The following is an 18,150-nucleotide window of genomic DNA, read 5'->3' as shown; positions in this document are numbered from 1 at the left end:
TTCTGTGTTTTTAAATCATACAAACTAAACCATTCTGCAAAATTGCAAAACTAGTGAGGCAATTTGCTAACAAAAGGATTGACGAGGAATATTCAGAGATGTCATGCCTACAGTAAGGACGTTCTCAAATTTGCAGTCATAATGGGTTGGATTTTTAATTTTATTGGAATTATATCAAATCCTTGTTTATCAGCTCAGTGCCATCTGGGAAATCTGATTACACAGATTCTCAGTTTTTTTTATTTACAGGTGATTTCCATCAAACTGTGATAAGTGAAATGCTAGTCAATAATGATTCCATCTTCATAGGCTTTGTCAAAATTGATCTCTCCAATCTAATACACCATACAGCAAACTTTAATAGCCATAGTGCTTAAAATGCAGATCTAACGACGACAGAGAACTCATGACATCACTCACAATCCCTTCCTAATGAATTATTAACATGTGTTCCAAATGTAATTCATTCATATTCCTACACATTCAATCTGATTTTCATTTCAGAAAAATGAAAGGTTACCCAGTATGTAGGAGTTAACTGTGAGACATGAAATTGAACACAGCGCCCTCTTGAGACGATTTTTGGTAATTTTGAGATTTTTCTGTGAAATGATTTTTCTGACATTGTAAAGTGCCCTATTGTTGTAATTTCATATCTTTGATAATGCAATGCTTGGATTTAATACTATTTTTATCGGAGAACAATTTCTTTATTTACTTTCTTTTGACCGGTCAAAGGTCATGTTTCAGCATCCGTCCATTTTTAATGTTGTCTTCTGCTAGGTTCGCGGAAGATTCTTCTTCTTTTCTGAGTTAATTTTGGCCATCAATCATTCATTTTGATGCCAATGTCACTGGTAAGCAATGTATTTTATATTGTATTTTCTTCAGCATTGTATTTCATGTTTTTTACGAGAAATTCACATTTCAAGTTTGTTGACAAATTTTATACATGGCGTCTATGGACAGTTATAGGCTGCAAGATTTATTGAAATTTGTTATTGTTCTTTATGATATAGAACAAGATACTTATGCACTCCTGATGACATTTGAGTGATACTTGATGCATTTTCTAACCACGCACTTTATGATTTCATATTTTATGACTGTTTTGATGTAAATTTGATTTAGTGTATAATTTATGCATTTCCATCTCGTGCCTAGACTGTTAGCTGAAACTGAACTACACTATTTGATTGAAGCTGTTTACAGTGGCGGTTGTCTAGACTGAGTCAGGGTATGTTTTGATTGTGTACTTTTTGTGGGATTAGTTATATAAATGTTTACTTGTTTACTTTATTTACATATTTATAGTATTGTTAACCATTGTGAACCATACAATATATTTTCTAGTGAGGTTAATTACTTTATGTGTTATTCTGATGTTGTCAACAGCATATAAACACCTTGTTTTTATATTGTTGACAATATTGACAGCCTATTTGGCATAGCATTGAATGGTAATGTGCCTCTGAGATGTGTATATTTATGTATTTATGTTGTGTACATTTATGAATATTTATGTATTTATGTTGTGTATACTGATTTGTATTATTTATTTATTATACAGGTTTTTTTTGTTTTTGCTTTTGTTTACACTGGTCCAGAAATAAAAAGAACAGGACATTGCATTAAACTCTACCATCTTGTTTGTGTAATATTCTTGGCGTTACATCATGGCGTAGTCGGCAGGATTTCTGCACTGTGTTATTAAAAACCCTGACTGTTGACGTGAGGACTAACTGTGAAGATCGCAACTGTGTTTCTACTAATGTGAAGTAAGAAAATATACTTACCGTCCATTTCACCGGTGAATGGTGTGAATTATCCAAGAGTACGGAAGATCAACATTGACACTTGTCAGAATTATTTTGTTTTAGTAACAGTGTGATACTCACATGCGTAGTTGTATGTAAACAGGTCTTATATTTTATATTGTACATGTATTTCACTTGTATCTCTGTGATTTTTGTCTAAAATCATTTGCATGGTCCACATATTGAACTGTTATTGTATGATCAATTCTGAGTGTACAGCAATTTTCTTATTGATTGTATTGTATACTGATGCATGCTTGTAAACTGTGTTGATTATTATATGAATTAACATGTCTGACTCAGACACCGAGCAGGAGGTACAAGCTTTAAAGTTGAAGATCCAACAGCTGGAGTCAGTTGTGATGGAAAGAGATGAAGCAGCTGCCCGTGCGATTGCTGAAGCTGAAGTGTCAGATAGAGAAGTGAAACGTCTGGTTGCAGAACTGAGATTGAAACCCAATGTAGAGGTCAGTTCTCCCCCTGTGAATAGTAGTAGTACTGGTCGCATGGTGTATGTTGCCCCCAGCAGGAAACTTGACCGCTTCAGAGGCAAACCAGAAACAGATAGTGATCTGACGGTAAATGACTGGATCGAGGATGCCCAAGCTATTATTACATCCAGAGGTCTTAATGCAGGTGAAAGTGCGAGTTTCCTCATCGAACATCTAGGTGGTAAGGCCAGACACGAAATACTGGGAAGAAATGAAATACAGTACGATGCCCAAAAGATATTTGCTGTACTGTCAAGAGTCTTTGGTGATGGAGATAGTTTGCCCCAGCTTCAACAACGATTTTATTCTTACAAGCAAACCGATGGCGAAGATCTCATTTCCTGTTCCCTAGAATTGGTTAATTTGTATGACCGTATGGTACAACTTGATCCATCCTTTAAATTTGGCAGAGATATTCAGCTGAAAAATCGTTTGTCTGAAGCTGTGTCTGATGAGAGTCTGAAAATGGAGTTGCGTAGACTGAATACTGACCAGCCTGAGCTTAGTTTCTTTGACACACGTGACCGTGTTATGGAGCTGATGGGACAGCGAGTCAAATTTAAAGTAAAGCACAGTGCTGCTGTTCGAGAGGTCAAAGTTGAAGATGACTACCGTGAATTGATCTTGAAGCAGGGTGAACAAATAGCTGCATTACAGAAACAGTTAGAGTCACACATATCCTCTCAGACCAAGCCTGTGAATAGAAAACCTGTTGTTGCACCAGATGGTAAGAGGCACTGTTGGACTTGCGGATCCACAAACCACTTACGCTGTGATTGTCCTGATAAGAAGCCACGCCGCAGAGAGAATGTACCTAAGTCACCAAGTTTAAACTAGTTAAACCTACTGCTGAGAGCCGTGTGGTGGGTGAAACAGTTGATGGAGGCTCAGTTATAAGCAAGATTGTTGGAGATTGTCCAGAAGTTGTTGCCAAGTTTGCAGGGACAGCAATAGCATGTTTGATTGACACTGGTGCTGAGGTGTCTACAGTGACTGAACAATTTTTCAGTGAGCACCTCGCTCACGGGGAAAAACTACAGGATGTCACTGCATACATCAAGATTACTGGTTCCCAGGGCCTGGAAATCCCCTACTCCGGCTATGTAGAACTTCCTGTGACATTGTTTAACCACACTTTCCATAAATTAGGTTTTTTAGTTATGCGTGATCCAATAAATACTCCTATTGAATCACGCAAGCGCAGGATACCAGGTGTTTTAGGTTCTAATGTTTTCAGAGATATGAGAATGGTACTTATAGATAAGCATGGTGAGCAGTTTGTTAAGAAATTAAGTGAGAAGCTGAGACCTGATGAAGTTAAACTTTTGCATATATTGGAGGCTTACAAAACTACAGTCGTGAATCAGGAGACTTGTGTTGTGGAGCCTGAAGTTAGACATGTCAGAGTTGCTGGAAAAAAATCGGTGTTACTGCCTGCTAGATCATTAAGCGTCATTGAAGGGTCAGTTCAACTCAGCCCAAAAGGTTGTGTGCATTATGCAATGCTTGAGAGACATACAGCCCATGCTACAGAACTGCAAAATGAAGTGACTGTTGCTACAGCTTATGTCACAATTGATGATAGTGGTAGAATTCCCATGCAGGTAGCAAATTTCAGCGATAATGATGTTTACTTACCCCCTCGTACTCCAGTTGGCATGATTGAAACTGCTTCTGTGGAACCATCTATACAATTTCATGCAGTAAATGTGAATTAAGTTCAAGTGTCAGAGGCTAATGTGAACACATCATTAGTGAACGAACTTGTTTCAAGAATGAAGGTTGACAAGATTAGTGATGCTGAACAGGTCAGATTAAACAGTCTAATTGTCAAACACTATGACAAATTTAGTAAGGATGAAGATGATATCGGTTACTGTGACCTGGTGAAACACAGAATAATAACCACTGACAACATACCAGTAAAGGTGCCGCATCGCAGAGTATCTCCACATCATTGGGAGGAAGTTCGCGAATACATACGCAAGTCATTGGACAGAGGCATCATACGTGAATCGTGCAGTCCCTATGCTTCACCAATAGTTCTTGTGAGGAAAAAGAATGGTAAGATGAGACTCTGTGTCGATTACCGTTCTTTAAATATGAAGACACACAAGGATGCATATCCACTCCCCAGAATAGAAGAGGCATTAGAGGCTCTAGGTGGTGCGAAGTATTTCTGCAGTTTAGATCTTGCCCATGGATTCAACCAACTTCCTGTTGCAGAAGAAGACATTGAAAAAACTGCTTTCCGTACTGGTACAGGTGGTTTATACGAGTATACTAGAATGCCCTTTGGCTTATGCAATGCCCCTGCCACCTTCATGAGACTAATGGACAAGGCTTTTGGTGACCTAAACTTTCAAACTCTTCTGGTGTACTTGGACGATATTCTTGTATTTGGGTCAACGTTCGATGAAACTCTTACCAGACTAGATACTGTGCTCACTCGTTTAGGTGAACTGAATCTTAAGGTTAAACCAGAGAAGTGCCATCTCTTTGGTACTAAAGTTCATTACTTGGGTCACATGGTTTCCAGTGAAGGTGTAGCCCCAGATCCTGAGAAGATCCGTGCTGTTCAAGAGTGGTCTAGACCTGAAACTGAACGAGAACTGAGAGGATTCCTTGGACTGAGTGGTTACTATCGAAGGTTTGTTCCAGGGTATGCCAAAATAGCTGCCCCGCTTCATAACTTACTGAAGAAGCCCGATGAATCTGAGAAAGTCTCAAAGACAAAAAGAAAGAGAAAGAAAAGTGCCAAGAACCATTTGTCAGTTGATGTCAAACAACATTGGGATGAATCCTGTGATGTAGCTTTCAATAATTTGAAAAAAGCACTAATTTCCCCTCCAATCTTAGGTTATCCAGATTTCACTCTACCTTTGATACTTGAGACTGATGCAAGTTTCTTGGGCCTAGGCGCTGTACTTTCACAAAAACAAGGTGACCAGATAGTTGTACTGGCCTACGCTAGTAGAAGTCTAAAGCCAAATGAAAGGAATATGCAGAACTATTCAAGCATGAAGCTTGAATTGTTAGCACTTAAATGGGCAGTGACAGAAAAATTTAGGGACCTGTTGATTGGTGCAGAGTTTGTGATTTATACGGATAACAATCCCCTGAGTTACTTACAAACAACTGCTAGGTTGGGAGCGACTGAGACGCGTTGGGCAGCAGAACTTGCACAGTTCCGGTTTACTACAAAATACCGCTCTGGTAAAAGTAACCAGAATGCTGATTCCCTGAGTAGAAAAACTAGCCATGGTAGCGAACCTCATACAATGTCTGTTAGACTGGAAGAGGTGAGAAGTAGCTGTTTTGCTGAATGTGCTCCAGACGTTAGTTTATCAACTGCACTACCTAACTCCCTCCGTATGAAGATTCAAAGTATGACTGCTACTGTGTTGCTCAATGAAATACGTGTGAAATCCAAGAAGGTCGAACCAAAAACCATCTCCACTTTACCATCCATATCAAAGGTCGACTTAGCCCAGATGCAGAAAGCAGATAATAACATCTCTAGATTGTGCTTTTATTGGCAGTCAAAACATCCACCCACAACACGTCAGCTGATGAAAGAGTCCAAACCAGTGAGAAAACTACTACGTTCTTGGAAACGCATCAGAGAAGACAATGGTGTACTCTATCGTATAGTACATGCTGATGGCACAGAAGTTAAACAACTGGTTTTGCCAGAGACTCTCCAGGACAAAGTGTTAAGTGCAATCCATGATGAGGCTGGACATCAGGCAGCTGAGAAAACAACAGCTTTAGCACGAACTAGATGTTATTGGCCAGAAATGGTTGTTCAAATTGCAGAGTATTGTCGTAAATGCTCACGATGTACTTTTGCCAAAGCAGGGAAGAGCCTTCACCCCACAATGGGATCCCTGACTGCAACTAAACCGCTAGAGGTACTTGCTATGGATTATACCGTCTTGGAGCCAAGTTCCACAGGTATCGAGAATGTACTTGTACTCACAGATGTATTCACTAAGTTTACACAAGCTATACCAACGCGAGACCAGAAAGCTACAACTGTGGCACGAGTGTTAGTTCGTGATTGGTTTGTCAGATTTGGTGTCCCACGAAGACTACACAGTGACCAAGGACGTAATTTTGAAAGTCAAATAGTGAGAGAGCTTTGCAAGGTATATGGCATTACTAAAAGTCGAACCACTGCATACCACCCAGAAGGGAACGGCCAATGTGAGCGCTTTAATCGGACCCTACACGATCGTTTACGTACCCTCTCTCCTGCCAAGAAACGCAAATGGCCAGATCAGTTACCTGAATTAGTCTATGCATATAATAGCACTCCTCATTCGTCTACTGGTTATACACCTCACTACTTGTTCTTTGGTAGGGAACCAGTACTCCCTATTGATTACCTACTCGGTAATGACACTGTAACGGAAGGTGATGCACAGATGGATGAATGGATTTCTGACCATCATAAGAAATTGACTGAAGCTTTCAAAATGGCCTCACTGAAGACAGAGAAGGAAGCTCTCAGAAGAAGAGTAGCAAATGACCGTAAAGCTGATAAAACTGATTTACAGCTTGGTGCCTGTGTATTCCTGAAAAATAGAAGTGTGAAAGGCCGTAACAAAATCCAGGACAAATGGGACCCAGAACCGTACAGAGTGGTTGATCGGTTTGACACTGGAGGAAACGCGTATGTAGTTGAACCTGTTAATGGAGACCTGCCAAGGAAAACGGTACATCGAGCAGAATTGTTAGACTCCAGAATCCTTGCAAAAGGCATGGAGATCAACGATGTTCCTGACAATATTGAGTCTTATGAGCTGTCTAGCAATAACTCTGATGACGAAGAGTACGATATTGGTGTGGATAGTAGGCAGTGGAACGAAATGTGCACCCTAAGTCCACAAGCTGTGTCCTTTACACCAAGGGAATCCACAGGAAATAGACAGGAACCTAGCGATTCAGAAAATGATCAACTGAGGTCTTCAGACAAAGCAGGGAAGCATCCATTTGAACAAACTGCAGGACATACCCATCCTGTAGAAACTCCTGTAGATTCACAACCATTGGTGACAGACGATGCTCCTGTCGTTCCCAGACGCACTACTCGTGTAGCTGCAGGACAACATTCTAACCCCCACCATTTGCCAAAATCTGCCATACAGGAAGCTACTGCCAACATACAACTTGACCCGACAGTGTTAGCTAGCCTTATACAGAGTAACAATAATATTACTCAGACTTATCTTTTGATGATGCAACTGTTTGCCCGAGATACCTAGTTCACTGATAGGCCCAAACATTGTATTTGTGATCTTTTGAATATTGTATTTGATAGTATTCAAACATTGTATTTGTGATCTTACAAGTGTTGTATTTTGAGTTCATTTTTCTGTCATATGACACCGTTTGTATTTCAAGATTGTATTTTGTTTTCATTTGCATAGTTGTTGAGACAACAACTTTAAGCAGGGAAGTGTGTGAGACATGAAATTGAACACAGCGCCCTCTTGAGACGATTTTTGGTAATTTTGAGATTTTTCTGTGAAATGATTTTTCTGACATTGTAAAGTGCCCTATTGTTGTAATTTCATATCTTTGATAATGCAATGCTTGGATTTAATACTATTTTTATCGGAGAACAATTTCTTTATTTACTTTCTTTTGACCGGTCAAAGGTCATGTTTCAGCATCCGTCCATTTTTAATGTTGTCTTCTGCTAGGTTCGCGGAAGATTCTTCTTCTTTTCTGAGTTAATTTTGGCCATCAATCATTCATTTTGATGCCAATGTCACTGGTAAGCAATGTATTTTATATTGTATTTTCTTCAGCATTGTATTTCATGTTTTTTACGAGAAATTCACATTTCAAGTTTGTTGACAAATTTTATACATGGCGTCTATGGACAGTTATAGGCTGCAAGATTTATTGAAATTTGTTATTGTTCTTTATGATATAGAACAAGATACTTATGCACTCCTGATGACATTTGAGTGATACTTGATGCATTTTCTAACCACGCACTTTATGATTTCATATTTTATGACTGTTTTGATGTAAATTTGATTTAGTGTATAATTTATGCATTTCCATCTCGTGCCTAGACTGTTAGCTGAAACTGAACTACACTATTTGATTGAAGCTGTTTACAGTGGCGGTTGTCTAGACTGAGTCAGGGTATGTTTTGATTGTGTACTTTTTGTGGGATTAGTTATATAAATGTTTACTTGTTTACTTTATTTACATATTTATAGTATTGTTAACCATTGTGAACCATACAATATATTTTCTAGTGAGGTTAATTACTTTGTGTTATTCTGATGTTGTCAACAGCATATAAACACCTTGTTTTTATATTGTTGACAATATTGACAGCCTATTTGGCATAGCATTGAATGGTAATGTGCCTCTGAGATGTGTATATTTATGTATTTATGTTGTGTACATTTATGAATATTTATGTATTTATGTTGTGTATACTGATTTGTATTATTTATTTATTATACAGGTTTTTTTTGTTTTTGCTTTTGTTTACACTGGTCCAGAAATAAAAAGAACAGGACATTGCATTAAACTCTACCATCTTGTTTGTGTAATATTCTTGGCGTTACATAACATTGATTGATTTGATAGTAAAATATTAAAAGCATTGTCTCCAAAATTTGTTTGAGGCCTGAGACATGTGTACTGTAATAAATACAACAGCGACAGGATTTGAAAGATATCAACTTTGACAATACCCAAACATCGAGCAGTTTCGTTCTTGTTGTGGTTGAGTTTTTAGCATCTTGAATTGTTCCAAGAATAGCCACTCGACCCTACCATTTGAATTTATTGGACAAATATTTTACTTGGTAACTCTCCATATTAGTCGTGTTCTGCATACTCCAGAAGCAGAATTCAAACAGCAATCAATGACAGGATTTATCAAGTGAAGACAATAAGCAAAAAAAATCAGTCGATAACTGTCATAATGCGTCAGATTTTGATCAGTATACCTTCCAGATGCTGCAACTTTTAGTTGATTTTTGGCAAGTTTTGCCACAGTGATAAAGTGTGGTTTTGCTGGCAATACAACTTTAATAAAACCTATTAGTTTATATTTACCGATACAACTAATATTAGAGGTGACTTCATAGAATCAAATATGATTAAATGAGAAAGAAACACATACCCCCTGTAATACACACATTAAAAGAGTTTAAACACCAAACATGTACTATTGTACTGCAATAGCAAAACAATAACACAGACCTATACTTTTAAAAGAGATCCTAGTTTAATACGAATATTTGGTAGATATCACACATCTTTACAATTACAATTCTGGCATAACTGCATGAAAAACAATTCAAAATTCTCTATTTCCATGAACAAAAAATCAGAAAATGAGAGAAAAAAACACAAGTGTGTACTTTTGTTCACACTGTACCAAGGTGAGAGTATTTACGACTACTAACTAAAGAATTGTCATGACAAGGCGACGGTGATCAACTAATCAATTAAAAAAAAATACAACATTTGGTGTAATTGTTGATACTGCAAAATAATCCAGTAGTGTTCTCAGCAGTGAATTAAATAAACAACAGCATACTGATGATGGAGGGCAGATCAAATATATGCACAATGGGTACACTCAAGAAAACCACAACGGTTCATGTTTATGACAATAAATATAAAATATGGTTTATATACAAATAATGTAGAAAATGTTATGAATGACTATGTAGGTCTTGTCGGCCCATTGGATTCCTGAATTCCACTGGTTCCTTGATGGTCAGGACTGTGACGAGACTGAAATGAAAAGGATATATTCTATTTGAATTGACAGAAAATAATAAAATAGTAATTTGCGCCACCAGAAAACGTACTTGTATTAGGGCTATACTGTAAACTTTTTAATTTTCACTGATAGAAATTACTGTAAACTTTTTAATTTTCACTGATAGAAATTCATGTAAACTTTTTAATTTTTACTGATAGAAATTCATGTAAACTTTTTAATTTTCACTGATAGAAATTCATGTAAACTTTTTAATTTTCACTGATAGAAATTACTGTAAACTTTTTAATTTTCACTGATAGAAATTACTGTAAACATTTTAATTTTCACTGATAGTAATTACTGTAAACATTTTAATTTTCACTGATAGAAATTACTGTAAACATTTTAATTTTCACTGATAGAAATTGCTGTAAACATTTTAATTTTCACTGATAGAAATTGCTGTAAACATTTTAATTTTCACTGATAGAAATTCATGTAAACATTTTAATTTTCACTGATAGAAATTACTGTAAACTTTTCAATTTTCACTGATAGAAATTACTGTAAACATTTTAATTTTCACTGATAGAAATTACTGTAAACATTTTAATTTTCACTGATAGAAATTACTGTAAACTTTTTAATTTTCACTGATAGAAATTCATGTAAACTTTTTAATTTTCACTGATAGAAATTCATGTAAACTTTGACTGAGAGTCACTGATACTCCGTATCGTAGAAGCCCAGAGAATTTGTCACTGCAAGAATATTTTTCAATTATCATTAACTTAAGAAATTCACAAAAAGTTGTCTCACACAAAAATTAAAGTGGTTTAACACCTAATTGTAGTGATATGTTAAAAGTAGCGCTGTTAGTGTAGCTCAAATGACTGGAGAAAACCTTGTTTTTATAAATTGTATATCGTATAGTATATTTTATCATTTCTACATTAAGCCAAAGGACAGTTATCAACTCAGTCTTATAATAGTAGCGACACAAAAACATACACAATTGAAGAAATGTTGGAATTGAGTGTTTATCGTCATGTACCTTTTTCTTTTTCTTGTCTTTCTTTTTCTTTCTCTTTTCGCCATCTTCATGTTTTTTTGTTTTCTTGTGTTTTTTATCATGGGTAGTGTCAATGACAGTTGTATCTGCAACAAAACAACATTCATTGCAATTAATGAAGTTACTGTCACAGGGAGAACCACTCATGTACATTCCTGGAGAGTATCAAAAGCACATGGCAAACATTTTATCAATAAGAAATCAAAAATGTTAACTTGATGCCAGCTACGATGAGAGACAGTCAGTAATATGCAAAGCTAAAAAGGTACTGTAAAATGACAAATTTTCACTGGGTTTAAATTTCGTAGATTTACCATTTTAGGCATATTCAGCGTGTTTTAAATTCACGGTTTTGTCATTTAGATAATGTTTTCTATGCTAAATTTTACATGTTCACTGGGTTTTAATTTAACACATTTTCCAGTCAGCGAAATAAACAAAATTAAAACCCAGTAAATAATTAACCCCCTTTATAGTATGTGATATACCTGTGCTGTGATGTATGTTAGGGTTGGGTGAGGCAGATCTCCTTTTTTTTGTAGGGATAAATCAGATGGAAATTCCTTTATTCACTCACCTGGGGTTTCAATTGGTTCAGTTCTATGCTCCTTTTTATGTTTTTTGTGTGTGTGTTTGTGCTTTTTCTTGTGAGGTTGTTGTTGCATCAAACGATATTGCTCTGGAATCTGCAAGTAAAACAGACAGAAAATTAAAAGTTCGGAAAATATCTTCCACATGTGAAATCAGTGAGAGATTACAGAGACCGGCATGCACTCTAATTCCCAGTGATCAAATGAGACACTACGACCATAACGTACTATGTAGTGTCATGGGAGGACAAAAATGCTTGGCATTCTCAAGATACATCCACTCCATTGAAAGAAAACAGAATTAAAACGTGCATTTACAGTTTATTTAAGCAGTAGGATGACGAGATACATATATATATATAACAGTCCTCTCATCAGTAGCAAACTTAGCTATGGCCATGCATATCTTGAGGTGAAATCCAACAAAAGATCACAAGACACTTGAGATGTATGTAAACATGCCTATTAAGTACTGTGGAATACTTTATTTTCGCTGGAATTAATTTTCGCTGAAAAGGCTTTTTGGGCATTTTGTATGGAATTTATTTTCACTGAGTTAATGTGAAATATAGGAAAAAAAAGTATATTTGCTGGATTTTATTTTCACGGAATCTTCCCTTCAGCGAAAATAAAGTATTCTACAGTATGTGATCTCTGTATATACTCACACAGTGAATTTAGCATTTTTAGCATTCATATTTTTTTTTAAAATTCATTATGCACATAGGCACAAAAACACACTACAGTCAAACTTGTGTTAGTGGCCACCTCTATATAAAGACCACCTGCCTATAGTGACCACTTTTAAGAAGTCCCAACCTGTGTATAAAAGACCACTACCAGATGACTACTTTTTCAGAAATATTTTTGCAGATTTGTCAAAATAATTATTACTATTCAATCTCATCATTTTCTGGATAAATTTTATGTCAAATGTACGAGTTGGCGATCCATAAAACATCCGATCTCCATATAAATACACTGTCTATAAAAGACCATTTGAATGAAGTTCCATTGGTGGTTGTTATACATAGGTTTGACAGTACATGTACATCCAACACGTACTAAACTAAATAACAAATTTATAATATTTGTTTACTTACTGGTCCAGGATGTAACCTAAATCCTGCTAATGCTGGTGTTGATAATGGTAGAAGTTCTTTTCCTAGAATTGGTTGTTTATCTATTAATGATCTCAGACTACTATTGTCTTGAGTGCCAACAGTGTCTATCATACCTAAAATACAATAAACAATAGGGCATTGTCATAATATAGGTCTTCACACTGTGATGTCATATTTTTGTCGACCAGCATGCAAAAGTACGATAATAAACGTCCCTCGCAGACAGACGCCGATCAACACAGGTTCGCGAACTGTTGCGATAACACTGCCCATATGTTGTTTTATTAACAGAAGCACATACAAGTATATTTAATAACAAAACCAGCAATTGTTATTTTATCTTTGAGTGGGAATGATCAGTTCTTGCCAACCAGTCACAACACACATGAGCAAAACGCAAACAAGTACGACAACCTACACAATCTTCAATTGATGTCGTACTGGTAAAGTTCAGCATTGTGTGAGCGCCTACACTTGATTCGTGTAGCCAGCAGTTAAAAAAGAAGTTTTTCCCACTTGTCAGAGTGTCACTACTTTTTGATTGGAAAATTGCGTCTGTCGATATAATATTGTTGTAGGATATTAAGTTGTTTGGAATCCATGTTGCTGTTATGTAAAGCAATGACATGAGAGTAGCGAATAATTGCGTAAGGATTGTACTTTGTTGGAAATAACAAAAACATTTGGTTGCTGAAAAGACTACCTCGTATAAATAAGTTAAACAAGTCAAAAATATTGACAGTAAATAATCATTTCAAACTTTCAAAAGCTTAAAATAGGAACTGCAAAGGCGTTTGCCACCAAAGGTTGTACGATCTAGGGCCGCAAAAGCTGTATCCAGTCCATAAATTTTTATCATAAACCTTATAAAAATAAATGTTATCGTTTCAAACTACTGGTTTTCATTCAAATCCTATTTCTACAATTAATTCAATTGGATTGATATTTCTGTGTCTGGCGCAACAATACCAAAACATGCGAGCGTTCTAGCATTCGTTTGTGTTTGCACTTGTTCTTTCGAACTAGAACCATCGCTAGAATCCTGACTAGAACGAGTAACCCATTGAATGTGGTTAGATTTCAGACCTCAACATCTGCCTGTGTGCAGCAGCTAGTTGTGTTAATGTAATCAATGTTTTATAAAAAGAAATCTGCACTGTAAAGATCAAAGCAGACTAGTTATGAATGTCATCTACAGCAACGCAAATTACCAATAACTGACTGAAACCAGTTTGTAGTGCGCGATGCTCTAGCTCTATAAAAAGAATATGAAGATATAAACATGGTCAAACAAGGCCTCACTTTGTTTCTCATAGTGTTATGAGGCCAGGCAATACATGGTATATGATAATTAATACATTTACCTATTCAAATAATTGTGGTAATGACCATAAAAGACTTACCTGGCAGGTGCGGTAAAAAAGCGCTCAACTGTTCTTTAATTTTTTTACTGCAAAATTTATTGTAAGCATGCTCCAACCCATGATGGCTGACTAAATTGGATTCTCCAGGCTGTTGTGAAGTAACTATGGAGATAAAATAGAACAGTTATTATTATGGGATGTCATATTATATGCAAATGAGATGCAGATGAGGGCATAGTACAGCCAAAAAACTCAATCAGTTATAATGTGCCTGGATTATTCAAAAACCTATTCTTCATATGCAACTGATTTTGCAGCAATTGCCCTAAAACCAGTAATGTAAATGACATTTTTCGTCTGTTATGAATTTAATTATAAACATATATCTATTTATTCAAAAAGCAATAAAATTATTATTATTATGACGTTGAAATACAGTTTTTGCCAAAAGATCATGATTTCATGATATTCCAAACACATATCTTAACTCTTTGAAGCGACACTTCCATGGAACTGCATACCAGTATTTGCGTATTCTACATTTTTTTGTTAGAAAAACCACAACAACCTGTCGGCCATCGTCATCCAAAACATCATTTTTTCACACACCGCGAAAACCTCAAGTGTAGACACATTTTATATTGAAATGAACAATACATAAAGCTGTCCTGGACAGCTATAAAATTATCGATCACCATGAGAAATGTAACAGGTATTTCCATCTATTTGCATTATTCTCAAGTAGTAGAGACGTTCTAATAAAAAATTGTTAAAATTTTTGAATTGGCATATTAAAATCCTTTATTGGAATAGAACATGTTTTGTATTCAACAAAAGGTTGTTATGTTTCATTACATGCAAAAAACTTAAAACAAAAAAAACATTCTGATCTTAGTAGATGACATGCATCATTAAAAATTGTGTCTTATCGTAATTGCGTTTCCAAGCGAAAAAACACTGAGGTGAAAAACAACCAAGTTTCGCCCAATCTCCTATGATTTTTTTCAATATCATTAATTCAGTCCAGTTCAGGTAGGTAGATAGATAGATAGATAATAATAACAGCCAAGAGGGTGACGAACATATTTTGATATTTCGTATTTTATAAAACATGTAATTATAATATCAAGCAATATTCCCTTCAATGTACACAGGTGGAAAGCAAGTGAAAAGATTCAAGTGGGTATTAAAATCTGTTTTGTCTGTTCTATTTGTATATGCACCTCAACGTATGCCGTCACTCCGTAGAGGGACTGTATGCTTATTGGTAGTACCGGGTATATACAGGTATGGTATCAATTTCAAGGTCACTAACATAACTGGACCGCCTCTGAATAAATAAACTCATTTGCGTGATGAACCAATAACAATGAATTATAATCAATAGTTTAAGACAAATTCAGGAAGAGTAGATTATTTAAAATAAGGAACCACGCAGTCGGTGAAAGAGATTCCAAAAATACCGACAGACAACACAAACGAAAGAAATTGACTTGTTTGTTCAACAACAAGAACTAGATCGAACATTTGTTCACTGTGAACTTTGAAGATATACAGTTTCAATATCGCATCACAGCGAATGGCGCCTGAAACAGATAACGAACGAGTTGTAGTACAGTAGACGAAGAAGTAGACGACCCAGGAACACAGAGACCACAGCAACGATGTACTGTCGACATGACGAAGCCGCATCTTTACCTACCTGGCATATCGCGTACTAAATAAAATGGTTCTGGTTCGTCTTGGGGGGAAATTGAAGCTCGTGGAGGTAATGGAGATTTCTGTCGCATCGCAGCTTGTTTTTTTGGTGATCTAGCGCCTAATTTTTGAGTTGGAGGATCCGCAGGTCTTTTTATTCCCTCCATGATGCCGCCATCTTGAATTTTTTCACGGAAACAACAAAGGTCAAAGGTTGCAGGTCAAACAATATTAAATTCTAAATAAATGTATACAATTTAATGCAAGTCATAAATCCTCTCTTCAAACTCATCAATGGTATCCATGTCTATTTTGTTGCATAGAGATATCAATAATATATTATTCATAATATGAGGTTATTACAAGGATATTGCTAAGTATGCACAAGGTAGTATGCGACCACGTTCTGTCTGAGTGTATACTTTGCAGTATCCTCGTAATAACCTTATTATTATACATCTTTTCCTCCTAGAAATACATTATTGGCGAATGCCGAAATCCAAAACGTTAAGAACATATTCAACAAACTTCTTTGTGTAGGATTCGATCAAACCCTGAGGACGCATGCATGCATAATCGTTAAATATTAGGATTTTGTGTTTCCTAATATGGTAGGATGAAAATACCCAGTGCAATACCGCAAAATTACGGCACGCTGTAACGTATGGCATTACAGAGGCAGATGTATAATAATCATTATTATGCATATTAGCGAGGTCAAATCCCATGCAGTGGTGCCATTATGATAAAAACATGTTAGCCCATATAAACCAAGGAGTCAATCAAGCACAACTCTTCAAATTCTAAAGCATTGTTTATTAATTGATCAACAAAATTTGTTGTGCTGCATTACAATTGGCTGAATTATCTTCCAGCAAAGATAAATTTATTAAATTATATCCAAACATATGGTTCAAAATTAACAAAAGATTTTATAGAAAAATACTCAATAATTTTGGCAGGAAAAATGCATTGTATTCAAAGGTTAATCAGCCTTCAACATTTTAGAATAATATTTTGACCCACCGAAAAAATCTGGATAAAATCTAACATAAATCTATTGGTATTCTTTTGTATCACGCATCAGTCAAATTGAAAAAAAAGTAAATATTTGAATGTATTTTTATTTATAAAAACATAATTTTCAATAAAAATGTATTTTCATCAAAGAAAAACAATATCGAAAACTTAAATATAGTGACAAATACTCCTGCAGTAAGTGCAGAAATAAACTGAGTAGGAAAATCTCCCTATCAATCTCTTGCAATATTCATCGGTTCATTTTCAATATTGTTTTTGATTTTAGCGATTCAGTTCCAACAAGCAAACATTCCTGGACACAACCATTTTTAAATGTTATTTATGGATTTGGATTCAAATGAAGTCAGATTTTGAGCGATATAAAATTGGTGAACTATTGGTGAATTCTATGGGTATTCTACATTTGAACAATGAATTAATATTCAACAATTTCATTTCATTTTAAATCCGATCTGGCCTCTTTAATATAGTGGAACTTTCTATGTGCAAATAATGAGGGTAGTTTATTTCGAATGATTGAACATAAACATTGTTAACAATGCCCTGGGTGGCAATGTTACAAGAAACATTACAACGTTGCAAGGACGATCAATAGTACAGTAGTTGTCTTCATCAGTTTATGGTGCTCACTGCAACCAATAATCAATCATTGTACATCTCAGTAAAAAGTTTGTTTAATTCAGTAAATTTTTCAATAACAATTTTCACAACACTAACATTACAAAATTAAAAATCCTGTCAGAATACAAAAAGGCTATCTGGTAAAAAAAAAATGTAAACATTACAATATGGAGCCTATAACTACATCAGATTATAATCAGATTACCCGGTACTTTAGAAGACCTATTAGCCCAGCAGCCAACAAGATACCCCAAGTTGAAATGAGGATTTCATTTTAACTCTGGATCCCTATAAAATCAGTCCTGTAGAAGACACACTGAACAGCATGGTATGTGCAAACATGCGTTTACAACATTTATTTCACTGTATCAAGCCATAAATCCACTATTTTCATAAAATTTCCACATGTATTTACATTCAAACCACTCAAGACCAGATAATGCATTCATTTTAACTCCAAAAATTAGTATACATCCACCATTTAAAAAAAAAAAAAAATTAGTTGCTTTATATATGTAAATTAGCAGAACTGAGTTTTATTTTGTGTATATGTAGATTAGTATAAAGCTTTCGAACTTT

The 18,150-nt window shown here is 35.6% G+C and overlaps 2 protein-coding genes and 2 long non-coding RNA genes across 4 annotated transcripts; 3 read left to right on the top strand and 1 right to left on the bottom strand.

Annotated features, from left to right (window-relative positions):
• Positions 1–570: 570 nt before the first annotated feature.
• On the top strand, positions 571–1,639 carry LOC146733672 (uncharacterized). The gene is made up of 2 exons (XR_014926678.1): positions 571–857; positions 1,165–1,639. It is a non-coding gene; the product is annotated as an uncharacterized LOC146733672 (long non-coding RNA).
• Positions 1,640–1,919: 280 nt separating this feature from the next.
• On the top strand, positions 1,920–3,416 carry LOC146733671 (uncharacterized). Its single transcript, XM_085491508.1, has one exon. It carries the CDS (start codon positions 2,108–2,110, stop codon positions 3,143–3,145), a length of 1,038 nt encoding a protein of 345 aa, XP_085347634.1. The 5' UTR covers positions 1,920–2,107; the 3' UTR covers positions 3,146–3,416.
• Positions 3,417–7,571: 4,155 nt separating this feature from the next.
• On the top strand, positions 7,572–8,873 carry LOC146733670 (uncharacterized). The gene is made up of 2 exons (XR_014926677.1): positions 7,572–8,093; positions 8,401–8,873. It is a non-coding gene; the product is annotated as an uncharacterized LOC146733670 (long non-coding RNA).
• Positions 8,874–9,553: 680 nt separating this feature from the next.
• Positions 9,554–16,105, bottom strand: LOC100378527 (uncharacterized). The gene is made up of 6 exons (XM_002736582.3): positions 15,914–16,105; positions 14,251–14,373; positions 12,827–12,960; positions 11,711–11,819; positions 11,116–11,219; positions 9,554–10,090 (listed from the first exon to the last, which is right to left on the bottom strand). The coding sequence occupies exons 1-6, from the start codon at positions 16,074–16,076 to the stop codon at positions 10,019–10,021; spliced, it is 705 nt and encodes a 234-aa protein (XP_002736628.1). The 5' UTR covers positions 16,077–16,105; the 3' UTR covers positions 9,554–10,018.
• Positions 16,106–18,150: the final 2,045 nt, after the last annotated feature.

This window comes from Saccoglossus kowalevskii, chromosome 16 (assembly GCF_978046115.1).
Source record: "Saccoglossus kowalevskii chromosome 16, keSacKowa6.1, whole genome shotgun sequence".
In the NCBI taxonomy this organism is placed as follows: Eukaryota; Metazoa; Hemichordata; class Enteropneusta; family Harrimaniidae; genus Saccoglossus; species Saccoglossus kowalevskii.
This window is presented reverse-complemented; position numbering and strand designations above follow the sequence as displayed.